At 39.1% G+C, this 27,249-nt stretch overlaps 1 protein-coding gene across 2 annotated transcripts in view; it reads left to right on the forward strand.

Annotated features, from left to right (window-relative positions):
- Nucleotides 1–26,504, forward strand: part of STK39 (serine threonine kinase 39) — a 237,794-nt gene extending 211,290 nt beyond the window's left edge. The window contains exons 16-17 of one of the 2 annotated variants that reach the window (XM_011988161.1): nucleotides 15,982–16,046; nucleotides 24,952–26,504. In XM_011988161.1, coding sequence (XP_011843551.1) covers nucleotides 15,982–16,046; nucleotides 24,952–25,026 — 140 coding nt within the window. In that variant the 3' untranslated portion in view covers nucleotides 25,027–26,504. The remainder of the gene's footprint in view (nucleotides 1–15,981; nucleotides 16,047–24,951) is intronic. The other variant, XM_011988162.1, reaches the window with a different exon arrangement.
- The last annotated feature ends 745 nt before the right edge of the window (nucleotides 26,505–27,249 follow it).

Genomic DNA, 27,249 nt, shown 5'->3' on the forward strand with positions numbered 1-27,249 from the left:
AAACCTTTACTTTAAAGGTTTTGGAAATTACTACACATTAAAAAAAGAAGAAGAAGAAGTAATGAAGATAAAACCTTTAAAGGTTTTGGAAATTACTACACATTAAAAAAAAACAAGAAATGAAGTGGATGTCCTTCCCCAGAGCAGTGCCGCATAATATAAACAGAGGCTTAGCTCCCTCCTCCTCCACGTGACTGGCCACATGTGTGAGAGAGCCTCTGCTTGGAAGACTGCCACCATGTGCTGGGCTCAGAGTCCTTGCGGTTTCCCTGGGCTTTGTGCTTACACCAGATGGCTCTGCCTCGGTTGGCTGCGTTGGCCCGTAATTTAGGTAATGTTCCTGATATCCGTAGATTTACTGTCTCATTAATTTTAACTTTTCCAAAGCTCTTCCCAGTCCAGAAGCCACTAGGTTAAATCTCAAGCTGTGTGTGTCCTATTAATAGGTGACTATCAAAGCACCTCTCTATAAAACGGATCAAAGTAAAGTGAGAGTGACTGTACAAAAAAGTTGATCCTGTGAAGTTATGTGTTGCCTTTTCTTTTCCTTTGGTATATGTCTTGTGACTGATTAGAACTTTTCTGGAATTCACATGGTTCATGTGACAAGATCATAAAGAGAACTTGAAGCTTATTTCCGTAAGCGTTTGTTTTTTAATCAAGTGATTATATGCATTGAAAGAGACACAAATTATTTCTGGTCTTATACATAGACTATATTGCAGAACATTTGGCCCACTGTTTTAATTTGTAGTACTAGCTACATGTGAGCCTTCCCCTCAACAGTGGTTGTGAGATTGTCATTAGAGTCCTAGAGTATTTTGACTTACATGCATATCGTCTTGTTAATATTTCCAGAATGTGCTGCTGGATATAAAACTCTTGGCATCCAGACATGTAGCATAAGTAAATAAAACCTTCTTGCTACAGACAGAAGAGACCTGGGAAGACTTTGCTTTGTGCCTCTAGAAATCAAAGTTGAATGGATTCCCTGTGTCATATCACTTCTTCCCTCCATGATGTGATCATTTCCTCTTCTCCTTTGTTTAATTATATTCAAACTCATGACCAATACTTTTAAAATCCGTAGAAGAGAGTCAAGGTTTCTGAACTGTACAAGAAGCTCTAGCACACTTTGCAAGATGCAGAATGATGCTGCTTGAGCTATGCCTGATGCCTCTATGTATGTTTTATTCATCTACTGGATGACCTGCAAGAATGTCTGATAGGCACTCTTAGAACGTTTTACCTCTCGGGTTAAGAAACACCTATGTTTTCCTAATAAAGACTTCTGTTTCTTTTTAGAAAGAGCCTTCTGCCTAATTCTGCAAAACTGTACTTGTATTTATGGGAATGTTTAAGACCTTTATTGTCAGAAAGTAGCCCTAAAAAGACTTCACCAAATATGCACATGAAAAGATAGAGAAATGCAGAGTAAAATTATTACAGGATACCACGACAGAGTTATTAGAATGGCTAAAATTAAAGACTGACCATACTAAGTGTTAGCAAGTGTGTAAGTTCTAATGTCTAGAACTCTCATACACTGCTGGTGGGAATGTAAAAATGGTACAATCACTCTGGAAAATATTTTGGTAGTTTCTTACAAAATTAAAAATACTTCTCTCATGTGATCCAGCCATTTTACTCCTAGGTATCTACCCAAGCAAAAAGAAAATGTGTATCTATACAAAGATTTGTACATGATTGTTAATAACAGCTGTGTTTGTAACAGCAGAACTCACAAATACCCAGATATTCATCAAGAGGTGAATATGTAAACAAACTGGTATAGCATACAGTGGAATACTACTTAGCAATAAAAATGAATGAATTATTGATCATGTTCCATCATGGATCATGATCATATTTTTTATTCATCAATAAAAAATAATCATGATCAATAATTCATTCCTTTTTATTGCTAAGTAAAATAATTATGTGAGAGAAGCTAGATAAAATGAGTAGGTACTAGATGATTCTGCTTGTGTAACATTTAGAAAACGTAAACTAATCTATAGTGACAGAAAAGAGATCAGTAGTTTCCTGGAGACAGCAGAGGATCAGGAAGAGGAAGGTGGGAGGAATTACAAAGGGACACAGGAAAACTGATGGACATATTCATTATCTTGATTGTGGTGATGGTTTCATGAGTGTGTACACATGTTCAAACTCACACTGGAAAAACATGCAGCTCGAGATAGGTTAGTTATACTTCAGTTAAGGCTATTAAGCAAACAGACAAAAAGCCTCACCCCTAAGCTGCTTATATTAGTATAAGAAAAGATGTTAGGAAGTATTTAGGAAAGTAATTGTTAAAGATTTCAAAGGACATGGCCCCACTGATAATCTAGTAAATGCCCTGAAGCCACTTTTGCGGAAATTATGACCGTGGAAGAGATCAGACCTGACTCCATCTTGCTTCTAACCTTTAAGCTGTCCTTGTTCATTCCTGGGAGTAGGCCATTAACCTTGGGAGGGAGTTTAGTTTATAGTTGAACTCTGAAAATTTTGTTTAAGAGTTAAAGCCCTCTCCCCCGCACCTCCCAAAAAACCACCTCTTGCCTAGGAAACAGTCTGCCTTTGTAGGATTAACATATTAGCTACAAGATTAGAAATTAACGGTTTAGGGGCCCTGCAGCCTCTGGCTGCCAAGAGTCTGAACCACCCCAAATTCCTCCTGGGAATAACATCACTATTGTAAAACCTAAGATCAGCGCTTGAGAGATTTTGCAGCCCCTGCACTCAGTGCAGCAGCTGGCAGCACCCAGACTAGTAATCTGGCTCAATGAGTTCTGTGATCCCACCCAGGGACAGAAGACAGCAACCTCACTTCAACCCCCAGTGATTTCATCTCCAAACCAACCAGTCAGCACTCCCCACTTCCCAAGCCCCTTCCTCAGAATTCTCCTTGAAAACCCCAACCCCAAATGCTTGTAGGAGACTGGTTTGAGTAACAATAAAACTCCGGTCTCCCACACAGCCAACTCTGTGAATTACTTTTTCTCTATTGCAATTCCCCTGGTCTTGATAAATTGGCTCTGTCTGAGCAGTGGCCAAGGTGAACCCGCTGGGCAGTTATAGCCACACACCCTCTACCCAGAAATGTGCACATAAAGTTTTGCCTACAATTCAGAGGGTTCCAAGACTGAAAACCCTGGTTAAGACACCTATAGAATTCTTAATCGTTTTCAAAGAAACAAAGTACTTTTCAACAGCTGTGGCTGCCAGTCAACAGTCCGCCCTGCCCCCACTTTTTTCTTTCCAAAGCAAGTAAATTAATTCTTACCTTCAACTCAGATGAATTTTGAGTATTCTTGGTAAACATGACTTTACTTCAAGTTTAGCCATTTTTCATACAGTATTTTTATTTCTACTTTCTTCATCCTTATCCTGAAGAGGAATTAAACTATAAGCTTACCAGTACATCACCTCTGTAAGCTACATTAGGATACATTTTTATTGATTACACCTTTTCATTGCTTTCAAAATGAGCAATAATAACATAATGATTATTGGACACTTCCCATTACCACGCTGTCAGCTAGTTCATAAAACTGTACCTTAAACACATTAAAGGAAATTCAGGATCACAATACCAATTTTATGGTAATGTTTTAAAGAACAGATTCAGTATCAGCCAGTTTTGTTTTGCCAAACTGAATCAGACATTTGCACTATGACCGAATAGTACTAATAAACTGGAACTTACCTGAACTGTAAGGAGAATGGCAGGTGTATTTCTATGTTTTCTTTATTTCTCATATATCCCTTCTATATGTAAATAATACTAATACTCAAGTCTGTTTGGCATTTTAGTCTTAAAGTCTGCATATCCATAGTACCTGTAACATTCCTAGAATTGTAACCACCCCAATGGGTTCTTCCTGCCCACTGCACAAATAAAGACCACCTCATTGCAGTAAAAAAAATAATAATAAAAATCGTTTAATTGACTTGAGGCTGGCCATGCCATGTAGGAGGAATTGTTCCTCAAACCAGTCTCTCTGAAGGCTTGTAGGCTAGGGGGTTTTTCGAAAGCCGTTTGGAGGAAGGGATGTAGGTGGGTAGAAATGGGTGCTTGCTACTGATTGGTTGGGGCAGAGATAAAATCATAGGGGGATCAAAGCTGTCCTCTTGAGCTCACTTGCTTCTGGGTGGGGCCATAGGAGCAGAGTTTGGCAGGTCCAGGTGGCGTCATGGACGTCAGAGATGCAAAAAACCTGAAAATCTCAAAAGGCCAATCTACAGTAGTGATGTTATCTACAGGCATGGCTGGCAATCATTTATTTCTGCACCTTACCAGAATTCAGGCTCTTCTTCTCCCCCTAGCCTGGTGGTCTCTCATTAGCTTTACAAAGGTGGTTGAGCTTCTGGGAAGGCCTGTTACCATTTAAACTATTAACATAACCTAGCTATCTTCCAAAGTTAGCTGGCCTAAGCCCAGAAAAAATTAAGGCAGCTTGAAAGCTAAAGGCAAGAGGAGAGATTGACTAGATTAGATCTCCCTCTTAATAATTTTTGGAAAGGCAGTTTTATAATTTTTTCTAACCACTTTTTTTTCTCACTATCCAGAATTCTAGTAAGTGAAATCCCAGGAAAAACTGCATGTAGTATACTCACTACTTTTAATTATTATTTGCACTTTCATAAATTTGATCATGAGAAATACCTTCTAAGGTGACTATACTGTGTCCTTCCCTATATGCAGAGTCTTTAGGGTTTCCGAGGAAAAAGATTGAGAGGCATAGATTTGTATGCAGGTAGGTTTTTGAGGAGTGCTTTGAAGATCAGCATCTGTGAGGGAATAAAGGAAGTAGAATTTGGCAGATAGAGTAATTGTGTTTGAACTGCAGCAAATGCCTCCTTCAGCAAAGGGAGGAATGAAACTGAGATGACCCTTAGCATTGTCCTGCCTTGAGGCCTTTTTACTGTTGGACTTTTTACTATTTTTACTATTGTCCTGCCTTGGGGTCTTTTTACTATCATGACCAGTCATTCATGAATGCAGGCTGCCTTTGAAGAGAGGGCATGACCTTGGCTGAGACAGCTTTCTGTGGCCATGGAGAATTCCCAAAGAAGAACTAAACTGGATGGTTACCAGCCACCAATAATGCCAGCAGATGGCAGAATAGTTGCCTCATTCCTGGAGAGAAGATCTGGGCAGCACACCACAGTATCCACTACAGTCCACCTTTTGCACTACTTGAATCCACCTGGGAATGGTTCTTCTGGATTGGTTGATCTCTTTTCCTAGTGGGAAATTGTAAGAGGAAGGTTAGTAGTGTGAGTTACAGTCCTTACACCTGGTCTTGAGGCCTCTCTGATACTCCTTATCCCCATCATCTACATTCTGTTGTAGATTTCCTCTGCTAGTCTCAGTGGTTTATGTGGTTGGGATGGCCTAGACTGTCATCTCTGAAAAAAACTGAATGAAAATGGTTAGCCTTTGAAATCATGTTTGCCTAGGATATGATACCAAATACTCAATTGAGGTGAACCAAGAGTAATTTATTTGCATTTTATCTTTTCCATGATGAGTCATGAAATGCACAACTTTTAATAACAAAAGCTTTAAAGACTCAGGAAGGACAAGGTGGCCATGATGGTTCTCCATGAGTAACATTAGACATTCTAACTTTTGAATACTAGTTGTTTCTCCAAATTAGGTGAATAGTACTGATAACTAATGGGTTATCATAGGTAATTTGACTTAGATCATGGAATTCCTTCAAATTTTATATCTAAACAATTTCACTATCAGCTGATTTACTATGAAAATAAATTTTTGTTCTACTTGAGTTAGCAGTTTTATAACCCAGTCTTTTCATTAAAATTCCAGGAATCCTTACCCAGTTTGAATCAGATGTGATTGTAAAGTTATTAGAAACCTGTATTCAAGAGTGCTTTTAGGGTCCTTTCCATTCTTTCGTGAACCTCCTAAGAGACACTATACTCTAGCATTTTGCATGCTTGTGAAGTTTTCAGAAACTGCATCAGCATTAAGCACTTAACCATGGAAATGACTTTAAACAGTTATAGTTAAAAATACAATTGACAAAGAAATGTAGTTATTTCTGTGGTCTACAATAACAACATAATAACCATAATTATGATTGATAGCATATACTCAGACATATTAGAATTTTAGAAATCCCATACAATTTTGGAACATATATTAATATCATTCACTAAAATATAAGCTGAAGAAGATTAAACTTTTTTATTATTTTTGACAATGCTTCCTGTGTAGCTAAACATGTTAAATAATTGCTCGCCTTTCTTTTAGATGCTTTGGGGGCCCTCTGTAGCATCTCAAAGTTAGAGGTCAGAAAAGACCATTTTGAAGCTGAAATTTGATTTTGGAAAGGTTATCAAATATATTAAAGTTTTAAAACACTTGGTATTATGAAATAGAATTCCAGGTTACCATAAGTCATTCATTTAGCCAAAATGATGACTTAAAAAAATTTTAAAGGCAAAAACCTTTACTTGTTGATAGAGGGAAGACTTAGCTTTTCAAACAGTCTGTCTCTTGTCTTTGCCTTCTTTTTTTTCCAGTAGTTTATTCAAAAGGCAAACAAAAATCTTTTATTATCTTTTAATATTACATGAAAATTTGTTTAAGAGAGAAAGCCAGATTTCACCCTTGCATTACTGTACTATTAATGTCTACCCCAATTTTTAATAAAACCTTATGGACAAACCTTCCCAATCTTAATCAGTGTAACCGTAAGGTGAGTTTCTCATAAATCTTTTATAACCCTTTACAAATTTTTGTTAAAGAGCAGATTAGTGCTTTAAGAAAATCCTGTTTGTGCTTTTATCTCAATGTTCAATTTACAGAAAATACACCTTTACATTTAGTCAATATATTCATTCACACACAGAATTTTTTTACATGATTAATTTTTACAGACTTTCCACAACTGTTCAAACCTTTAACTTATTCTTACTAAATTTAAAACAATCCTTTAACCCTCTAAATTAGGCAAAATTTACATTCCTATGCCATCTTACAATCTTTTACCAAAAACGAATTTCATTCTCCTCACACACCTTGCGTGTAAAACTGTTTTTTCAGTAGTCTCAATCACGTGTTATAATGGTAACTCAGCAACTTTTGATGTATAAATTTTCTTTCACAAATCTTTTCACGACTTACACAAACCATGTTTTGGACATTTTGACTTGTCCTGAACATCCCTCTTTTTAAACAGCCAGTTATTTTACTTTAGGACAAGAATTTACCATACAAGATCCTTTCTTGTGTAAAATCCATTTTCTTTATAACCTTCTTTGCATAGCTAGGGGGCGTGGCTAATTCCGCATGTCCCCAGGCCTTATCTAGAATCTAATGCTCCAAAATAGGAAAATGAACAATTTCAAAAGCGTAAGAAGCAGTTTATGACCTTAAAGCGTTTAGCAAACCTAGTATCTGACCTGCCTAATTTAGTCCAAATGTCTTTATTTTACCAATAATCTTTAAAGCCATTTTTATTTCCCAAAGATTACTAAAGTTACATGAACTAAGACATTAGTTTTTACTTTTCTGACAAAATATTTAAGCACTTATGTTTCTTAAAGCCAATTAATTAGAGCTCTTTTATATAAACATTACACACACAACACATATATAACTACACAGATAAATGTTTTATTTGCCAGTTTAAAATTTTTTAAATTGGATTACTGGCTTTAGGGTAGAGTCCTTGGAAGAACAGGGCTAGGAAAGTGTGCAGTTTCTAGGCCCTAATAACCTGGCACAGCTGGAAGGCAAACAGCTGCCCAAAAATTAACAATCCTATTTTTACACCAGATCCTGGATCCCAAAAAGACCAGACCCTTAGATTTTGAGGGAGATTTATCCATATCTAATTGCTGGGGTTCCATGAGGAAAACAGATTTTTTTCAAATAGGGTCTCTGACACCTCCTGTTTTTCCCAAGGAGTCCCAGGCTGTTAGAGCTTGAATATCTACTTTTTATTAAGCTAACTTTGAACTATAGCACTTTTTTACAAAAAGTCCTTTTAAATCTTGTATTACCCAACCCTGGCTAGCCAAATGACCAATGTGTTCAGAAAAAGGAAAATTTAAGATGGTTCATGGAGGGGAAGAGAATAAACAAATGATAAAGCCCACCCAGTTATCATACCAGAAAGTACTCATTCCCAAAGCCAGGAATTGAACCCTGCACCCAGGCCACCATTGTGAAAAGAGAATGCAAAGCCACATGGTTACAAGGTCAAGCTCCCAAGGACCTAACTGACCAGTTTGCTCGGCCGTCTTCAACAGTAGGCTTGTGGGGTCCTAGGCACACATTTTATCCTAAGATACCCCTCTTTATGGCAGAACAAGACGGAAAGACACACAGAACACACCAGATTTACTATAGCTCAAGGTCAACCTCAGAATTTTTTTTTTTTGTAGTAAGTAAAACTTTGCAGAGAGATAAACGGTGACTTTTACCACTCATTTAACCAGTTTGCACAGAGAAGCCAGAGTCTGACTGGTAAGAAATTCTTACCCTTTTGCCAACATGCCAGGTTCTGGGTTCCCCTTCCCTGAGCAGCCCTAGTGACCTTGCTTGCCACAATGTAGCCCTGGGGCTAAGCCACATCATAAAGGAAAATCGTCTTTTTTTGTTTGTTTGTTTCCACAGGCAAAAGCCTCTCAGTTTTGCAAGTTGCTGCCCAAGGGGTTGCATGGGGTAACCCAATTAACATTTTTTGTTCTGGCCACAGTGAAATACGTGAGACAAAACACAGACATCAGCCACTCAACATTGAACTGACAAGGCTCAAACTTGCCCCTGATGGGGCCCTGTCATCTTTAATCCATTTTTAACTGAGAGGGACTTTACTGAGGGGAGGGCCTCTAACCCAATCCTATCCTTTACTCAGGTAAAATGTACCCCATTACTTATCCAAAGGCAGCCGATTGGTGCTGCAGTCTTTGTATTGGGATAGTAACTAAGCTGAAAGATTAGCAGATTTAACTTTTCATTTTTAAATGCACTTCCATGCATTGTTTATTCGGAACATTCCACAGTAAGTTAACTTTAGTAAGAGCCATTTCTGTAAGACTCCACTGCTTTCTGTGCCTAATGTGTAAGCGTGAAGGAAGTCAGTTTTTCAGAAATTAAGAATCTCATTTTTACCTAAAATATTGACTTTCCTCTAGGGTTCCCTTGATAAACTTAACCAATAGTTTTTTTCCTACCTACGTGCACAAGAAAAATGAAACAAAGGGGTAGAACACAAAAATCCCCATAAATTTTTAAGAAACAAATTTTACACCCCTACAATATTATCATTTGCTACCAGTTTTCTTTCTGACCTAGTCTGATGTAAGAGGCCTCTAACTGGATCCAAGCCAGTTAGTTACCAGATTAAATCCATTCCTAGACCCAGTCCAATTTCTGTCATGACTTCCAAACCCAGTTTGGATCAGAAATTTGCTCAAAGAAACTCAGAGAGCTCAAAACACAAATCCACTGGAGCTCCAAAATCTAAGAGAGAACTTACCCACAATCTCCAGCTGCTCCGAAAGATCAATGGATACAAGTGGGTCCTGCAGTTACCTTGCATGTTCACTCAGTGCTCCTGGTGTCATTAGAAGCTCTTCTTCGGATCCCACTTCTGACACCATCTGTTAAAAACTTCAGCCAAATTAAATTTAAAGGAGTTTAATTGAGCAATGAATGATTCACAAATTGGGCAGCCCCTAGAATCATAGCAGATTCAGACTCCAGGGGTGCCTTATGTTCAGACAAATTTATGGACAAAAAACGTAAAGTAACATACAGAAATCAGAAGTGAGGTACAGAAACAACTGGATTGGCTACAGCTTGGCATTAGCCTTATTTGAACACAGTTTGAACACCCAGCAGTGTATGACTCGTTGAAGTATGGCTGCTGAGATTGGCCAGGACTCAGCGATTGTTACAGGCTCATACTCCTAAGTTAGGTTTTCAATCTTGTCTACTTAGTAAGTTAGGTTGCAGTTCATCCACAAAGACTCAAATATAGAAGTACAGAGTCTTTCTCAGGCCATATTTACTTTTCCGTAACAGGGCAGATGAATCGGATTATTGCTTAGGAGACAAATGTTTGTAGAAACTTTCCAAAACAGGAATAATTCTTCTTTCAGAGAGTCTCAATGTGGGATTCTTAGTGTCTTAGAATCCTCTAAATTGTATACATACTTTTGTGAGCTTGTGTCTGGGGAGAAGGCCTTGAGGATATTTACCAAATACAGTGTACTAGACATTGTACTGGGCACTGATGTCACAAAGATTCATTTTTCCATTTATTCATGTATTCAATACAGATTGATATCCGTCTGTGTCAGGCACTGGGAACATAGTAGTGAACAAAACAGTTCCTGTATTCATTGGAGCTCATTTTCTGGGTATGTGGAGTAGGTAAAGGGCCACATCCAAAAATAATGCATAAATATATAGCATATTAGGAGGTGGTAAGTGCTGTGAGAAAGAAAAATTCTGGGTAAAGAGAGAGTGAGGGGGTGGTGGGGTGTGTTAATAGGGTAGCCACGGACATTTGAGGAGAAACTGAAAGGAAGGGAGGGGGGCAGTCATGGAGTTGTGGAGGAGGAACATTTCCGGGAGAGGGAATGGCAGGTACAGAGGTTCTGGGCGAGCCCCTGCCCTAAATGCTCCAGGGTCAGCATGGAGGCTCTGTGGCTGGAGCAGGAGCAGGGAGGGAGAGAGTGGTGAGGGATAAGAGGAGAGATGGAGCAGGAGGCCTTATCAGGTGGGTTTGGTAGACCATTGTAGAGACCATGGCGTTACTCAGAGCTGGAAGGCCAACAGAGGGTTTTGAATAGAAAAGTAACATGGTTTGTCTACATGTTAGAAGCCTCCCCTGCCCTCTGGTTGAAGCCTAGGCCATTGAGGGACCGGGGTGGAAGCAGTGAGACCACAGGTTACTGCACGAGTCTAGTGGCAAGTTGGTGGTAGTCTCACTTGGGGAGCAGCAATGGAGGTGGTAAGAAGTCATCGGTTTCTGCATATGTGGATATATTTCAAAGATGAATGTTTTACAAAGATGAATACAATTTTTTCTGGGTTTTCAGAGTTTGAATCTAGTGAGGAAATCAGATCTGTGACAGATTATTTCAGTACATGATGATAAGAGCAGGGATAGAGAGCTGGAGAATAATGGAGTTATAGAGCCTTTCCTGGGAAGATTCAGGGTAGGAAATGGCAAAAGATAAGCTGGAGTGGTTAGCCAAGGCCAGACCATGGAGGCTGTCATTGACCATGTTAAAAATTTGGACTTTATCCTGAAGTTGATGGAAACAGTTAAACAGCATTGCTCAAGGAGGTAACACACTCCAGTTCTCAATCTAGGTTCTCCAGTAACTCTGGTGAGTATGAGAAAGAGGACTCTCAGCAGGTAAGACAGAAGGCAAGGAAACCAGATAAGATATTGCCATTGTCCAGGGCAGAGAAGAATAATTTATTAACCGCTTGCTATACATCAAGCATTATTCTAAGCACTTTACGTGTGTTAATTAATCCTCAAAACAAACCCTATCAGGTAGGCACCATTAATATCTTCATTTCAGCAATGACCAATGCATGGCCTTGAGCACAAAGAGGAGGCTAAGTGAACTTTGTTCAGGAAGGTCACACAGCTGTGAGCAGGAGGAGGATTTGAACCCCGGCACCCTGGCTCAGGAATTCAGGTTCTTATACACTGTGCTACAGTGCATCCCATGAAGATGAGAGCCTGGAGGTTTAGGGAAAATAATGGGGTGAATCTTTTATTTTGTCCCAAACTGAGTTAGTAAGTTTTCTGTATGTGTGGCTGTATTTCAAAGAAATCTAATTAAAATAAAATGTTAATTTTATATTACTGTTCTAGCAGTATCCGTAAGAAACCTACCCTCATACCATCTCCTTTTCTCCTTACTTAGAGCTTGGATTGTCTCTTTCTTTGCAATCTCATGCTGCCTTTCTGCATCAATCTATTCAGGGTGTCTCTTTGGATAAAACAATATTTTGAAGTCATCACCCTGTCAGGTAACCCAAGACCATGCTTTTGTCTAATGTTAGAAATTTTTTACTGTTGGAAGTAGTACATTAGACTCCGTGTTCATTGGTTCTCTTTTCCCCATAGCTTGTGTTTGGAAACAGCTAAAATTAAGTGAATTAACTCACTGTCACCAGAACATGGGGTTGGTGTGAAATAAGCTGGTACCTCAGGAAAAAGTGTATCTTTTGACTAATTACTCAGAATATAGATGTAGACTGTAAATGTCATATATAACTTATTTTTCCAACTGTCAAAATGTGAATAATTTCTCAAATAACTTAAAACGGAACTAGTATTTAACCCAGCAATCCCATGACTTGGTGTGTATCCAAAAGAAAATAAATTGTTCTACCAAAAAGACACACACATGCGTATGTGCATCACAGCACTATTCACAATAGCAAAGACATCGAATCAACCCAGGTGCCTATCAGCAGTGGATTGGGTAAAGAAAATGTGGTACATATACAGCACAGAATACCACACAGCCATGAAACAGAACAAAATCTTAACATTGGCAGCGACATGGATGCAGCTGGAGGCCATTATCCTAAGTGAATTAACACAGGGACAGAAAACCAAATCCCTCATGTTCTCACTTGTGAGAGCTAAACATTGAGTACACATGGATACAAAGAAGGGAACAGACACCAGGGCCTACTTGAGGGGGAAGGAGAGAGGGAGGCAAGGGTTGAAAAAGTACTGGGTACTATGCTGAGTACTTGGGTAACAGGATCAGTCATACCCCAAACCTCAGCATCACACGATACACCTAGGTAATAAGCCCGCACACGAACCCCTGAAGCTGAAACAAAAGTTGAAATTACATTTAAAAAATGTGGAGAATTTGAATAGTGCAAGGAATGTATACAGAAAACAGTGTCTGGAGAATGCCTGACTTAGTTTGCCAAAAAAGTGTCGGCTCTGCTGCCTTGCCTCCAGTGGATTATCCCCAGGATGATCTTATTTCCTTCTCTGTTTAGATTCAGGGAGGCACTGAGCATCAGCGTCTTTTCCATGTGGCTGTTAATGATACCGTTACAGTTTCATAAACAACAATACTTATCATACCTTAGGCCAAATGTTCTCCAAAAAAAAAAAAAAGTAACTAGAAACTTCCAGCCCTGACAGGTATTCAAGCCTAAAGTGTGATACAGAGAAACGAAAAAATAGAAAAAAAATTCATTTGTTCCCACAAAGATACCCTGTAGTGACAGGTGGGTGGGAGGAGTGTTGGTAAAGCCATAGTGACAGGGCTTGAGGGCCACAGTCCCTGAGGGCCTCAGTGCATATTGTTGGTGTCCCTGTTTGCCCAAATAACAGAGAAAGAGTGTGGGCTGGGAAGGGAGGGACTAGTTCAAAGAAGATAGCACAGTGTCTGTGGCAGAAACCAAAGGGCATGAGTTTTATTTGGGAAAACCAAGAGGGATTTGAAATGAGTCAGTAGCTACTGAGCAAGCAGGGTTCAGACACCCCATATTTTCTAGAAACTCGAGTGTCTTACAACACAAAGGTCAGTGTTTTCAGCACAGGCTCAGGCAGCTCTAAAGCAACAGCCAGCCCTACCCAGCCCTTCCTTCTCAGCTCACGTTCCAGGTAAGGAGTATTTTTATTTTCGAAATCCAGGTGCACAGTCAGGAGATGGGAGGAAACAGTGACACCCATCTTTTTAATGAGCGTTGCTACTGGAAAAAAAATTAGCATCACCCTGAATTTTATGTGATGTCAGTTAAGTGAAGGTGTTTTATAGCACTTTACAACAAATTAGAATCAACCAAATTGAAAATAAGCCTAGCAGCTGGGATAAGTAATCAGGTAAGTGGCCAGTTTTGCTATTTTTGCTTTGAGCTGAAGACAGAATTTGAATTTTTAATGTCCCAAAGGTGTGAGACTCACAATTGGGGAGCGTGGTTTCTGGAATGATTGTTTAAGATGCAGGCAGCTCCATCTTGCCCTTCAGTCTCCAACTTGCTTGACACATTCCCTGGAAATTGGCCCTCGTATATATACGTGTACACCGGAGAGAGGGTTGTGAATTAGTGTAGGCTAGACCTCTGCTTTTGACTGAACATTAGAGAGCGGACTGGAAACAGATGACCCAGAACAAGGCAGTAAATCATCCACATTAACCGAGAAACTCTAATGAAAGGACTGAAATTTATGCGAAGAATTTATGGCCACTCATGAAATCAGCCCAAATCAGAGGAACTATTAGAACACTTTTATGTTTTAAGAAAATGGGTACTGTGTTCATTTGCTGTGATTTGCATATAGTCAGAATGCCCTGACATGATAAATACTGGCTTTGGTGGACAGGATTTTACGGCAGAGCTTTGCACTCCATGAGCCAATGTTTCTTGCATAAATGCCTTGATGATTTTAGTGTCTAAAATATGTTCAGAAAACGGTTGAAAGGCCACAGGAAGCTTTGCCATGATAACTATTCTGGAATTGGTGCCCTGGGGTATACCTGATATGTGTGTGCTTGCGTTTGTGGGCAAAAGAAGGAGGAGAGAAAGAGGAGGTGGATGGGAGGAGTGTTGGTAAAAATGAAACTGCAGATCACTCAGAATGGAAGTATTAAAAGGGCAACAAATGAAGATAAAATGATGCTTGCAATTACGGTTTATACAGAGAAATAGGCCATATTGAGTACATAATTTTTCTTTTTTCTCCTCTGCAGCTGATGGATTAAATGAAATAAACTAATCTGCAGAAAATCCATGTATCTAGGTTGTTGTCAGTCGACCTTAGAGAAAATTAAAATTTGCACAGATTTCTTACTACTTTCTACTTATAAATTTTCTACTTGAAACCCTTTTCTCAAAGTACTTATATGTTTACTATTTTATCTTAAATTTTTTTATCTTAAAAAATTCAGATAACTTTTCAATATCTAACTACTGAAGCAGCAGATAATTTTACTCATTAAAAAAATAAAAATGACAAACAGGATATTCTCCCATAATTTCTTCAGCAGTAACTTCTCCTTCCCTAAACAGTAGCCCTTATTTGACTTTCAGGACTTTATACTTCAGGTGTGGATATGGAAAAAGTAAGTTTTAAGTTTCCATCTACATTACCTTTTGATAATTCTGTTCATTAGCAGTACCCTGAGCCAGTGGAGTAAGCAGGAAAAGCTGACTTCTCTACTGGGGTATCAGATAGATCATTACATCGTGGAGAACAAGGACAGATCTCCAGTGAATCCAGCTAATACTGAAAACATATCTACAGCACTGAGCTCCAACCTGACAGCCTCTAGTCTAGTGCTTGACCCTGTTCAGCGAACTTGGCTATTATTCAAGGTGGCACTTCCCTGGTTTGACAGATCATTGTGCTCTGAAAGCCTTAAAACATGCGCTTGAGTTGTAGAGGTTATCCACGGTATTTTGTTGCCTTGATAAAAATGGGTTCAGAGAATTGAGTGAATTTATAGGACAGGGGTTCAAATGTGCTGACCTTCTATTTCCAGAGAAAGGTTTGGTTTTTTTTGTTTTTTGTTTTTTGTTTTTTCTCCCCACTACCTCTCATCTTTGTTTTGTACTGCCCTCTCCTGGCTAATACATTTCTTAGTAATGAATATTTAGAGAAGCCAAGTGGCAGAAACACTGGGGGTTGCTATCATTTCTACTTTCCATTAGAAAGTAATTTCAGATTTTATTATATGAAATGCGGAGTTGACGTATAGTGATTAATTCAGATGTGCATAGATACAAGATTGCTGAAATAATATCAGTTGTTGTAGAAAATATCTGTAAGAGTAATTTGGTCATTTATATGGACTTTGCAATGTTTATGAAAGAAATGATTTTGCAATTTATTGCATCATTAGTCAAATTTTCTGAGTCACTGATGTGAAAATCCAGTGTTACTAGAAATAATTTGAACACTTTCTCTCTATGTTTGTGTTTTACAGTGGCTGCTAATTTACAGAAGATTGTAGATGATCCCAAAGCTTTAAAAACATTGACATTTAAGTTGGTAAGTGGAAAGTTATGGAAAGAAGGAGGTAATATTTTGCCATGCTGTGCCAGCAGGGAATAATAATCTAGTTTAATAACCTACTCTGTAATTTTGCTGCTGTTGTTTTCTTTTAGAATCAATTTTTGCATTTGGAAACATTTGACTCTGCAACATTAGGGAACGTTTTCTGACTGTAACTGGAAATTTCCTCTTCTATGAGCATAGCTTTTTCTTTTATCATCACACCTTTGACTAAGAGTGGCCCTGTGAGAAGCCTAGATCATTTTGCTTACAGTTTGTATCGCAACTTGACCATTAAGACAAAATTACACTGAATTCAAAGCAACACTCTTAATAAAGCTTTCCTAAGACAAAAGCCAAGTGGTTCTAACTTTTAAAAATAGAGGCTGATTGTTGTAGAAATGGTTTAGGTAATTGGAAGCAATTGTAGAACAACTTAAGGCTGGCGAGCAAAGACACAACATTTTACTTCCACATTTCAAATCACAGTAGCAGATTTTTGTAGAAAGGAGATATTTCAACAGTTATTCTGCACTAGTAGATTTTAAACTTAAGTACTAGGTGGCCACAGAGATACAGAGTACTGGACATCCTGGGTGATCAGAAATGGAGAGAAGTCCAGATAGTCCAAAGTGACCATTTTCCAAAAAGTTTTAGCAAACAGTACATTAAGGCACATTTTAAAAATCACAAGTTAATTTTATCAAAGGCTGGTCAGAATCCCAGAAGCAATTTTAGATCTAGATGGCCAACACTTTGCTGTGCACAACATACATTGATGATCTTTTTTATATTTGTGAAATTAAATGGAAAATGTGGGTGACCAAAAATGCTAAATGATTAGTTACAGTAAATGTGAGCCTAGTGCTAATTAGCTTTCTGGGTCTTGCTTCCCATCTAATTTTAGATAGCTAGGCTGTGTGATAAAAGAAAAACACAAAGATTTTCACAGAAAAGATATATCTGAAGGAATTCTTTTTGCTTGGATAAGAAAGTAACATTTTATTCAGATGTAGAGTGCTAGGTTAACAAATGGGAAAATCCCTCTTCTAGTTTGGGATGACACTGTCACCTCTTAATGTGTGTGTGTGTGTTTTTTTTTTTTTAATATGAGAGTATATTGATAAGAAAATGGCATCCTGTGTCAGTATTTCAAGCCAATGTATATCCCTTTATTCATTTTTTTAATACCACCTCCAGAACATTTTCCTAATTTCTTATATGCAAACAGAGATAAGAGTCTGAAACTCTCATGCAGGACTTTTCTTATTTTATTATGAAAGAGGAACAGTAACCCTGGCCCTTTCCTACTACTGAAGATTTTGTGAAAACAGCCGCTGTACAGTCTCTAGGTAAACCATAAGAATAATGTAAAACTCTCCCTCATCTCCTAATCGGCTTATATGTTTCTTAAATTCTCTCTGGATTCTGTCCTCTTCCCTGCATCTCCATTTCCTGCACCCAAGCAGGATTCTGTCATCTTCAGAAACTAATCTTCCTGCCACCAATTTGCCAGCTTTTGGCTCTGTTTACCACCCTGTGGCTGTAGCCAGAGTAATCCTCCTACAATCCCAAAATGTAGCAGACACAGTGTGTCCTCTGCCCTATTGTAAACCACATACCTGGGACATGGCTAATGAAACCTGGTCTGCCCCCACCCCTCCAGCTCTCCTGCTTTACCATTATTTCTGGTAGCAGGCCCATTTCACATCTCAGGAACCCCAGGCTCTCTGATTTGCCCAAAATCACACAGTGATCACACAGATCCTGAGTCTGGAAGCTGCAGACTTGCCCCTGGTCTAGCCTCAAAGCCCATGCTGTCAATAGCCATTCATTCTTGGAGGCAGACCCCTGCGGCCTTAGGGTTGTACAGTTTTCTGTCATTTTGTAGATTCCTCCTTTTGGATGACTGGGTACATTTACATTGGCTGGGACTGAATCTACATTGGCTGAGACTGAATCTCCTTTGTACCTTCAGCAGATTGAGTAATAGTGGCCTGTCAGGCACAGGAGAGTTTTAGAAACAATTCCATATATGTTTTCCTTCCCATTACAGCTTGAAAATGTAGTAGTGTGGTATTCACAGTAAATGGAAATTGATAGTTTATTCTCGCCAAAGATAAAGATGTTAAAGAAAACCAAACTCACGAGGGACCTTATTTCTGTCACTTAACTTTCTGTCCAGCCCTTGTTAAGCTCCAGGAGGGTTTCTTTGTAGCTATCAGCTGCCAGCCAGTTTGAGATCGACCTGACAGAGCTAATTTGAACTGGTTTTTGGCCTGATCTTGCGTAGGACGCTAACATCTCGATAAACTGCAGAGATTCAAATGCATTTACCCTCATTCATCAACTTGGTTATTTTATTCAGGAATAAAAGATCAAAGCATTTTAGCAGCGTTTTTCCTCATAAGCTGCTGCTGCGCATGGTCCCTTTATCTCTCAGCTGTTTATCATTATTTTAATCTCAGTGTCTTTCATTACTTTTTAAAGGAAAATGTCAGGGGCCTGAAAATTATCTAAAGAACAGCAGTGTCATGATACTGTGGTTCTTTACCTCCCTGCACAGTGGTTTCACTCGGGAGCGCTGGGACACTTTAAACATTGAATGCCTAAGGCCGCAGGGGTCTGCCTCCAGGAATGAATGGTTGTTGAGAGCATGGGCTTTGAGTCTAGACCAGCGGTGAGTCTGCAGCTTCCACTGTGTGATCCTGGGCAAATTAACCCCAGAGAGCCTGGCGTTCCCAAGATGTGAAATGGGTCCTGTTGTAGGACCTAGTGTCTGGGTCCTACAACAGATACTCTGATTTAATTGCTCTTGGTGCAGCCTGGGCTGTGGGAATATTAAAAGGACTTCATGGTGGTTCCAGTGTTCAGCAAACCCTGAGAAGCATTCCACAGGGAGATTAATAAGTAGGATTTCCATTGTTGGTATGGCCAGGGGCTGGGAGATCAGATTCTTCTCTTCACTTTTAACAAAGTGGTTTGGGCATAGAGGGCATTTCAGCTCAACTATTATGTGCTCTGAGTTTGATGTATTAGTACTGTTTTATTGTTGTAAGCCTTGAGACAGGTCTTTATTTTTAAGCCATTTTTGAACGGACGACTGGGCAGTTTTGTAAGTAGGTGAATCTTCCTGCTTTCAATGTGGAATTTTTGAAATTGCATTAGAAAAAACATGAAATAAGATACATTTAATTTGCCCTTGAAGACAGAATACAAATTTTGAGAACATGTAATTAACATCTAATTGGTACACATTAACATGAGCATTATAGATTTTAGTTACTGAAGTTTAATAGTACTATATGTATTGCAGATAGAAATTTCATAAGCATTTTCACAGTGACTAAAGGGACTTCTTTTTAGAGGTTCTCAGCTTCTGCATAATTGGAGGCTGCATGACTAAGGCAACATTTTGCAAAGTGCAGGTAAAGTCAAGCCTGAAATGGGGTAAAAACTCCCTAAGCGTTTTAACTTTCTCCTCCTACTGAAGGGGTAGAAAAGTGAGACAAAGATCTTCAAGGAAACTTCCAGTTCCAGAAGGTCCACGTGGCAGCTCTGTGCCTCCTACTCCCAGCCTAAAAGAGTGGCTGTCCACCTGTGGCCCCGAGACTGACAGTGTCAGCTTCCCTTGGGAACTGGATTACAATGTAAATTCTAGGACCCCCATCTCAGGACTAAGGAATGAGAATCTCTTGTGGGGTGGGACACTGGAATCCGTTTTAACAAGCCCTCCAGGTGATTCTGATGCAGGCTGAAGTTTGAGAACCAGTGCTTTAAAGGAAACTTGTAGTTTCACACTGGGAAGCACTGGGATAGACCGGTGGTTCTCAGACTCTATGGTGGGGGCCACCTCAGACTCTCCTGGTGATTCCAAAGTGCACCCGCATTTGGGGTGGAGGCATTCCTTGTCAGTGACGCCAGGCAACCATAACTTCAGCTCCTCCGTGGGGTGCAGGCCACACCTGCTGTCATGGCAGGAGGGTTGAGGAGGTGGGTGTTCAGGAATCAGAATACACCCTGAGTGAAGCGTGCATGGTGTCATACACTGTCACACTAGCTCCCTGATAATGTATACATTTTCCTTTGGTAGGGGGTGCAAACTGTTACCTCTGTCTTCTTAGGGATTTTTGGCTGGGCCTGGAAGTAAACTGACGTAAAACAGATTAACAGGAGAAAAGCGTACATATTTATTTAATCTAAGTTCTATACGACCTGAGAAGCCTCATAAAGAAATGAAGACCCTGTTAGAATTGAGCACATATACTGAGTTGGACAAAGCAGTAAATGATGAAAGGGGCAAGGCAGTGGGGGGCTGGGATGAGGGTTCATTGTGGAGAAGTGACTAGGAACACGAGGATGAGTTTAACAAGGTTTGTTTGTGTAGATGTCTGTCAGGGACTTCAGCTCCCCACCTCTGGTGATTAGAATATCTTTCTTCTTCCAGGTGCAGGGAGGAAACCTTCCACATGGGAGTTTTAACTCCTGCTTTTAGGAAAGTCAGAGGGCCCTTCCTGCATCTGTTGCTGTTGTTGTTTAAAGTGTCTTTAACTCAAAACAATGAAATAGAAGTGTGGCATATTTTGGGATAGCACGTTCTGAAGCATGGGCCTCAAACTTCTGAGTTTCCCTGAGCCCTTCTAGGTGACCCTGGATGTCAAAACTCTTTGTGACTTGCCCTTTCCACTGTGTTGATGTTGGTGTAAAGCCGTGGTGGGTAAAACTGGTAATGTCAGCACACATGCAGCGACATCAGACTGCACTAATAGTCATTGTGTTCCTCAAAGCCAGGCACTGTCACTCACTGTGAAAAAGCAAAGCCAGTTTCACTTGAGAATTTTCCTAACAAGGCAGGAAACATTACTGACTTCATTGAATTTCAGCTACAGGACACATCTTTTCAGTGTTCAGCGTGATGAAGTGGGAGTCACTCCTTCATTATCCGGGTGTACATTGACAGGCTCCAGGAAAAGCACTTGTGAGATTGTTTGGTTTAAGCTTACCTACATACTTTTTCTTTCTTCATGAAACATCATTTTTACTTGAAACAACAGCTGACAAACTGTGGTTATTCAGACTCAGATATTTGGCAGACTTTTTTTCAAAATGAAGAAAGTAAGACTGACACTTTAAAAAAAAAAAAAAAAAAAAAAAAAACTGATGGCCGGGCGCGGTTGCTCACCCCTTTACGTTATCCCAGCACTTTGGGAGGCCGAGGCAGGCGGATCACGAGGTCAGGAGATCAAGATCATCTTGGCTAACATGGTGAAACCTCATCTCTACTAAAAATTTAAATAAAAAAAAAATTAGCTGGGCATGGGGGCGGGCACCTGTAGTCCCAGCTGCTCGGGAGGCTGAGGCAGGAGAATCACTTGAACCCAGGAGGCGGACGTTGCAGTAAGTTGAGATCACACTACTGCACTCCAGCCTGGGTGACAGAGCGAGACTCTGTCTCAAAAAATATAAATAAATAAATAAACACATCTGACAATATTTGTTGTTGATAATAAATTCAAGCTTTCAAGCAAAAATAGGATTTTGGAAAACTTGTATTGCTACTGTAAGCTTGACAGTAATCCAGTATTTAGACTTTTCTGATGAGATTGGTGATGGGTGTTATTAATGAATATGATTTGTTGACATTGTATAATGAATTGTTCATATTGTATAATGAAACATATCAGCCATTTAGAAGATCTGCATAAGTCAGTGATGCTTAAAGTCATGCATGGGTAAAAGATCCACTCAAAGTGCAAGGTAGACCAATAGATTTTAAGGTAACAGGGTACGAAAATACTGTGGTTTCAGAGTGTACATTGCAACTTACGTTAAAGAAACTGTCACTTGGCAAGTTCTAGTGCAGTAACAAATGATATCCACAACTATTTGGAAAAGCTATCAAAATAATCTTCCCTCTTTCATACATATTTGTATGAGGCTGGATTTTTTTTTTTCGTGTACTTCCAGGTAAACAGCATAAAACAGTAGATTGAATACAGAAGTAGGTATGAGAATCCAGCTGTCTTTTATTAAGCAAGACATTAAAGAGGAAATGTAAAAGTCATGCCACTCTTTGAGTTTTCTTGCAGTGGTTAGGGGGACTATGGTTGTTTTTCATAAAGATTTTATTTATGTTTGTATGTAATCAGTTTATTATTGTTAAGTTTAATGAATTAGTAAAGGAATATTTTTTAAATGTTTTAGTTTTAAGATAGTATAATTAACCTATGTAAACCTATTTTATGTTTTTAAATACTTTAATATCGACATAGTTTCAAATAATATGTTTAAAATACTTTTTAAATCTCTCAGTTTTAATTTCTAAGACCAGTAAGTCTAACGAGTATAACCCACATAAGCAGATACTTTTTGGACTCCTCAATAATTCTTAAGAGGATCAAGAGAGCCTGAGAACCCAAAGTTTGAACATTGCTGTTTTGAAGGGTCATTGGTTCCTTTCTCTGAATTTCAGAGTCGTTTGCATATCACCCTCATTTGTGCTTTGCAGGCTGAGAGAGCTCTGGACTCAGCAGTGAGAGCCCAGGTAGCAGAGGAAGGAGGGCTGAGCGCCTTGAAGCAGACAGCCAAAGGTCTTGGCCAGGAGACAGACATTTCAGTGTAGCTGTGGGAGGCACTGAGGACCCAGGGTGGGTAGGGACTTCGTGAAGACTCCTTCTGTGATGTTCTCACCATAACCACTGGTTTATCACCTACCCTAGTGAGTTCTCATTTCCATTACTCTTCACAAGAAAGGATTTAATATTCTCATTTCTAGTCAGTTCAACCACTATTGGATACGGTAGTTTTATTCTAGTCATTTTAACCTCCTGATATTCACATTGCCAAATTTCTGATGAAGCTTTGAAGTACATTGGTGTATTTCACATTTGGCAATCTGACCTTCTTGTCACCACCAGCAGCCGTAATTTGTCTTTGGATGTTTGTCAATTGCCTGTTAATTACACAGTTGTCTGCCATTATTTAGTGGGTTGAGTAAATGATGTTAACAAGAGCTACACATGAGAGAAGGGAAGATTTAGGAAGGTAGATAAAGAAAGAGTGATAACACAAGGAGAAAATGGATAGGGAAGGTGAATATTACAGTGTCAGTGTGACACCACCAGAAATACCTCAGCCAAAATGCCCTTTATGCCTGTACTACTTTGTTGAAGGTGATAAGAAGAAGAGCATTTCAGACCTCATTGCCACTGTCAACACAAACAATGACAATTTTACTTCACTGAATATCTTATCTGTCAAATGAAACCAGAGATATCACTAGATAGGTACAAAGTAAATTCCTTTCTTTAAATACTGATTAATATTTTTATCCTTTAGGCTAGTGACTTTTTTACATAAGCATAACTACTTACATAGATAGAATGTTATTTTAAAGACAATCATTTGAAAATATTCAAGGTACAAACATTATAGTTAGCTACTTATTTAATAGAAAATGCTAGAGTTGATGCTGGTACATTGTGAACAGTACAGTTCACAAAACAATACAGTACGTAATCTAAATGTATACAAGCAGTGCTAAGCAGGTTAATTGTGGTGATTGGAAAGCGCACTTTTCCATGGGAAACTAATTGTTGTGACAATAATTTAGCTGGAATTAGGCTCTGAAAAGGATTGTATGATCCTTTGGTAATTAATTGCCCATTCCCAGTCATTCATCATACTTTTTTCTCCCCTCCTTGTTGTTCTTATGTAATGTCCAATTCTGATTTATGTACTGTAGGATGAGAGGCAGCTTAGAATGGTGATCTGAGGAGAGAGAGAGAGAGAAAGAGAGAGAGACTCTGAGTGTCTCTCTAAAAGCAAGGGGGAGAGGTCAGAAAGAAATGAAAATAACTTATTAATTAGGACCAGTGAGAGGTTTGAAGGGCAATGGCTTCTTTCTTTTTGAGACGGAGTCTCGCTCTGTCGCCAGGCTGGAGTGCAGTGGCACGATCTCGGCTCACTGCAAGCTCTGCCTCCCGGATTCAAGTGATTCCCCTGCCTCAGCCTCCCGAGTAGCTGGCACTACAGGCGTGTGCCACCAAACCTGACTAATTTTTTATATTTTAGTAGAGACGGGGTTTCACCGTGTTGGCCAGGATGGTCTCAATCTCCTGACCTCATGATCCGCCTGCCTCGGCCTCCCAGAGTACTGGGGTTACAGGCGTGAGCCACCGCGCCCAGCCACGGCAATGGCTTCTTTCCAGTTCTTTCTGATTTTGAAGTAAGAAAAATAAAGTATTTGACACACTATAATTTTGGCCAATTTTAGGCAATTAATATGTCTGAAAATATTACAAACAAAATTCTTTCATAGAAAAGAATTGTTATAATACCTTTCCCTGTAAAATTTATTCACTGGTATTTATATAGCAGTTCTCTCTAATGAGCCCATCCCAGTACTTGGTGATGCCTTTTTTCTGGCAAGTTTTAGAGAAGAGATGAGTTTGGTAAAAACTAAATGACTCCTGAGTGACCTGTTAGATCCCTTCTGCTTATTTTCATGTTGTTTTCAGATGATTACTAAGGTGATTTAGTTAGAAAGTGTATTTAAAATAATTGTATCTAGTTGTTGAAAAATTTGTTTGTGGTTTCTTAGCAGTGGTGTTTCATTGACTGTTCCAAAACTTCCAGCCTGGGCATGGTATTTTAATGGATAACAAATCCCTTCCCACCTCTGTTCCGTACTTCATAGCATGATCTGGCCACAATGCTGACAGCACTTAGCTTCCAGGAGCCATTCAAGAGAGTGGCTGGCGTCTCTCTTCTGGAAGAAATGGGACACATGGTCCCATACCAACTGTGCCTTTGCTTAGATCTGCCGTCATAGGAACAAGACGTTAACAACCGGCAGCAGCAGCAGCAAACCAGCACTGAGGCTTTCTTTTTCCCTTTCCAGGCGTCTGGCTGTGATGGGTCGGAGATTCCTGACGAGGTGAAGCTGATTGGGTTTGCTCAGTTGAGTGTCAGCTGATGTATGTCCCTTGATGTCACCCTGATCTGTCATGTCCCACCCCCCTCCACACACTCCCTTCAACCCTCCCTCTTTCTGCCCATTTCTTCCCACCCCCTCACTCCCATTTCCCAGCAAAATCAGAAGATTGTGAAGAGGCCAGCTTCAACGAAATTGGATAAAAAAATAATTTTTTAAAACTTACAACACTCCGAGTTCTGCTTTATTCTCTAGCAATCCACAGTACAAGAACAAGCAAATGCCACAGCTGCACGACTGTTGCTAATTTTTCCAAAGGCTATTTAATATTCTTAGCAATCAATTTGGATATCCCTTAAGTGAAAAGAATCTGAAATACACTCAGGTGGTCTTATTTATTGGCAACAAAAGGAATTTTCTATCCAGAAGCCTATTTCTCCTTTCATTGTCGTTATTTCTGTTATAATACTTTAATTGTACATCTGACAATACTGCCTCTTTTATGTTGTATTTAGAAATTAATATACTTATAAAATTAAGATTTATTAGCCAAACTTGAATTCTAGTTTTAAAACTGACTGTGAATTTTATTTTTCATATATTTATGCATTACACACCTTAGCTATAAGAAAAAAAGGGTTTTGAATATATGCTTCTTGCAGTTAATCTCGTTATTTAAACAAAAAGTTTTGGGTCTATCTTTGGAGTATTTGTAACTTCTAAATTTTGAAATGACTGAATTAGGAATTTGGATGCTTATTCTTTTAGTTTGTTTGCCTAAAAGCCAATTTACAATCTGACTGTCTCTTGGGAGAGGGAGGTGCCTTGCAAACTTTCACATTAAGAATGTGCCTGAGGCTGCTTTATTCTGGAATAGTCTCAGATCTAAAATTTCCTCTATATAAGGTGGCATATGTTACGTTTTGCTTCATTGGACCGTTTAGAATCCTATGTAAAATGTTGCCATTCTGTTAGATTGCTAACTATATACCCGTCTCTGATTTGGCTCTCCTTAAGTGATAGGATTTGTTATTCTAAAGGTGATAAACTTGAAAATATCAGAATCTGAGTTTTACTTGAAATTTTGCAGAATACCCAGCTGGAGTGAAAATTGAAAGGGTTTTGTGCAATGACTAAAAGGTAAAACGCTGTTAAGGTTCAAGAATAAATACTTTCAACCCAAGTAGCCCTCTGCTTGACTATATATTATGGAACTAGTAAACCTTAGGATTTTGAAAATTGGAGTCTAATCTTTCAGGGAGGTGGGCTCCCAGGATGGTACCATTGCTCTTTCCTAGCTAACCCTAGATATGGCAGCTCTTTAATGTACTTTAAAAAGCAAATATATATTACTAAGGAAAAAAAGTTATTTATAATTGCCTTGTCATAATTGTTAAGGTGTTCTAGAGCCATTTGCATACAATTTAATGTAATTTCATTCCATTCTATTGTTTACACAACGATTACTCAAAGATGACTGCAAAGGTAAAAGGAAAATAAAAGTGTATTGCACAACGAGATTGTTTTGCATTGTTTCATTCCTCCTTTAGATATAATCTGCGTTACTGCATTGGCATCTAGCAGTTCCATAAAATGCCTAGTAAAAGTTAACTAGTGAAAGTGCCCTAGAGGCAGAGTAAGGAGGCGTCATGCATCCAGTACAGAATTGGGTTGACAAGTAACTTGAATTAGCATAAGGAGAGAATGAAAGGCAAACATTTCTACTCCATGTAGACAGATGGTCTTGGAATTAAAACCCCTATAGGGCTATAGGGGACAAGAGAGAGTAATTCCTTCCAGCCACTTCGTTCATTTTAGTGCTGTTAGTCCCTGAGGCTCAGAGTGGTTGAATGATTTGTCCGAGGCCCTTTACAGGACTACTTGCAGAGGTAAACTTCCCAGGATCCTGGTTTCCTGACATTCAGAGCATGTTCTTTACACTCTTCTGTACAACTTGTGGGTGAAAAGACCCTCATCTTCTAAGAGGATAAAATGTACATGAATAACTGAAGGACTTTGCAACATGGAGACTAGTCAAAAATCAAAATTGGAGTCTAATCTTTCAAGGGGGTGGACTCCCGGGATGGTGCCGTTGCTCTTTCCTAGCTAACCCTAGATATGGTAGCTCTGTAGTGTACTTTAAAAAGTAAATATATATTACTAAGGAAAAGTTATTTATAACTGCCTTGTCATAATTGTTATATCATTTAATATCTGTATTTAAACATGGTTACAAATATCATTTAATGTCTGTATTAAATTTCC

This window comes from Mandrillus leucophaeus, unplaced genomic scaffold, assembly GCF_000951045.1.
Source record: "Mandrillus leucophaeus isolate KB7577 unplaced genomic scaffold, Mleu.le_1.0 Scaffold324, whole genome shotgun sequence".
Taxonomy (NCBI): Eukaryota; Metazoa; Chordata; class Mammalia; order Primates; family Cercopithecidae; genus Mandrillus; species Mandrillus leucophaeus.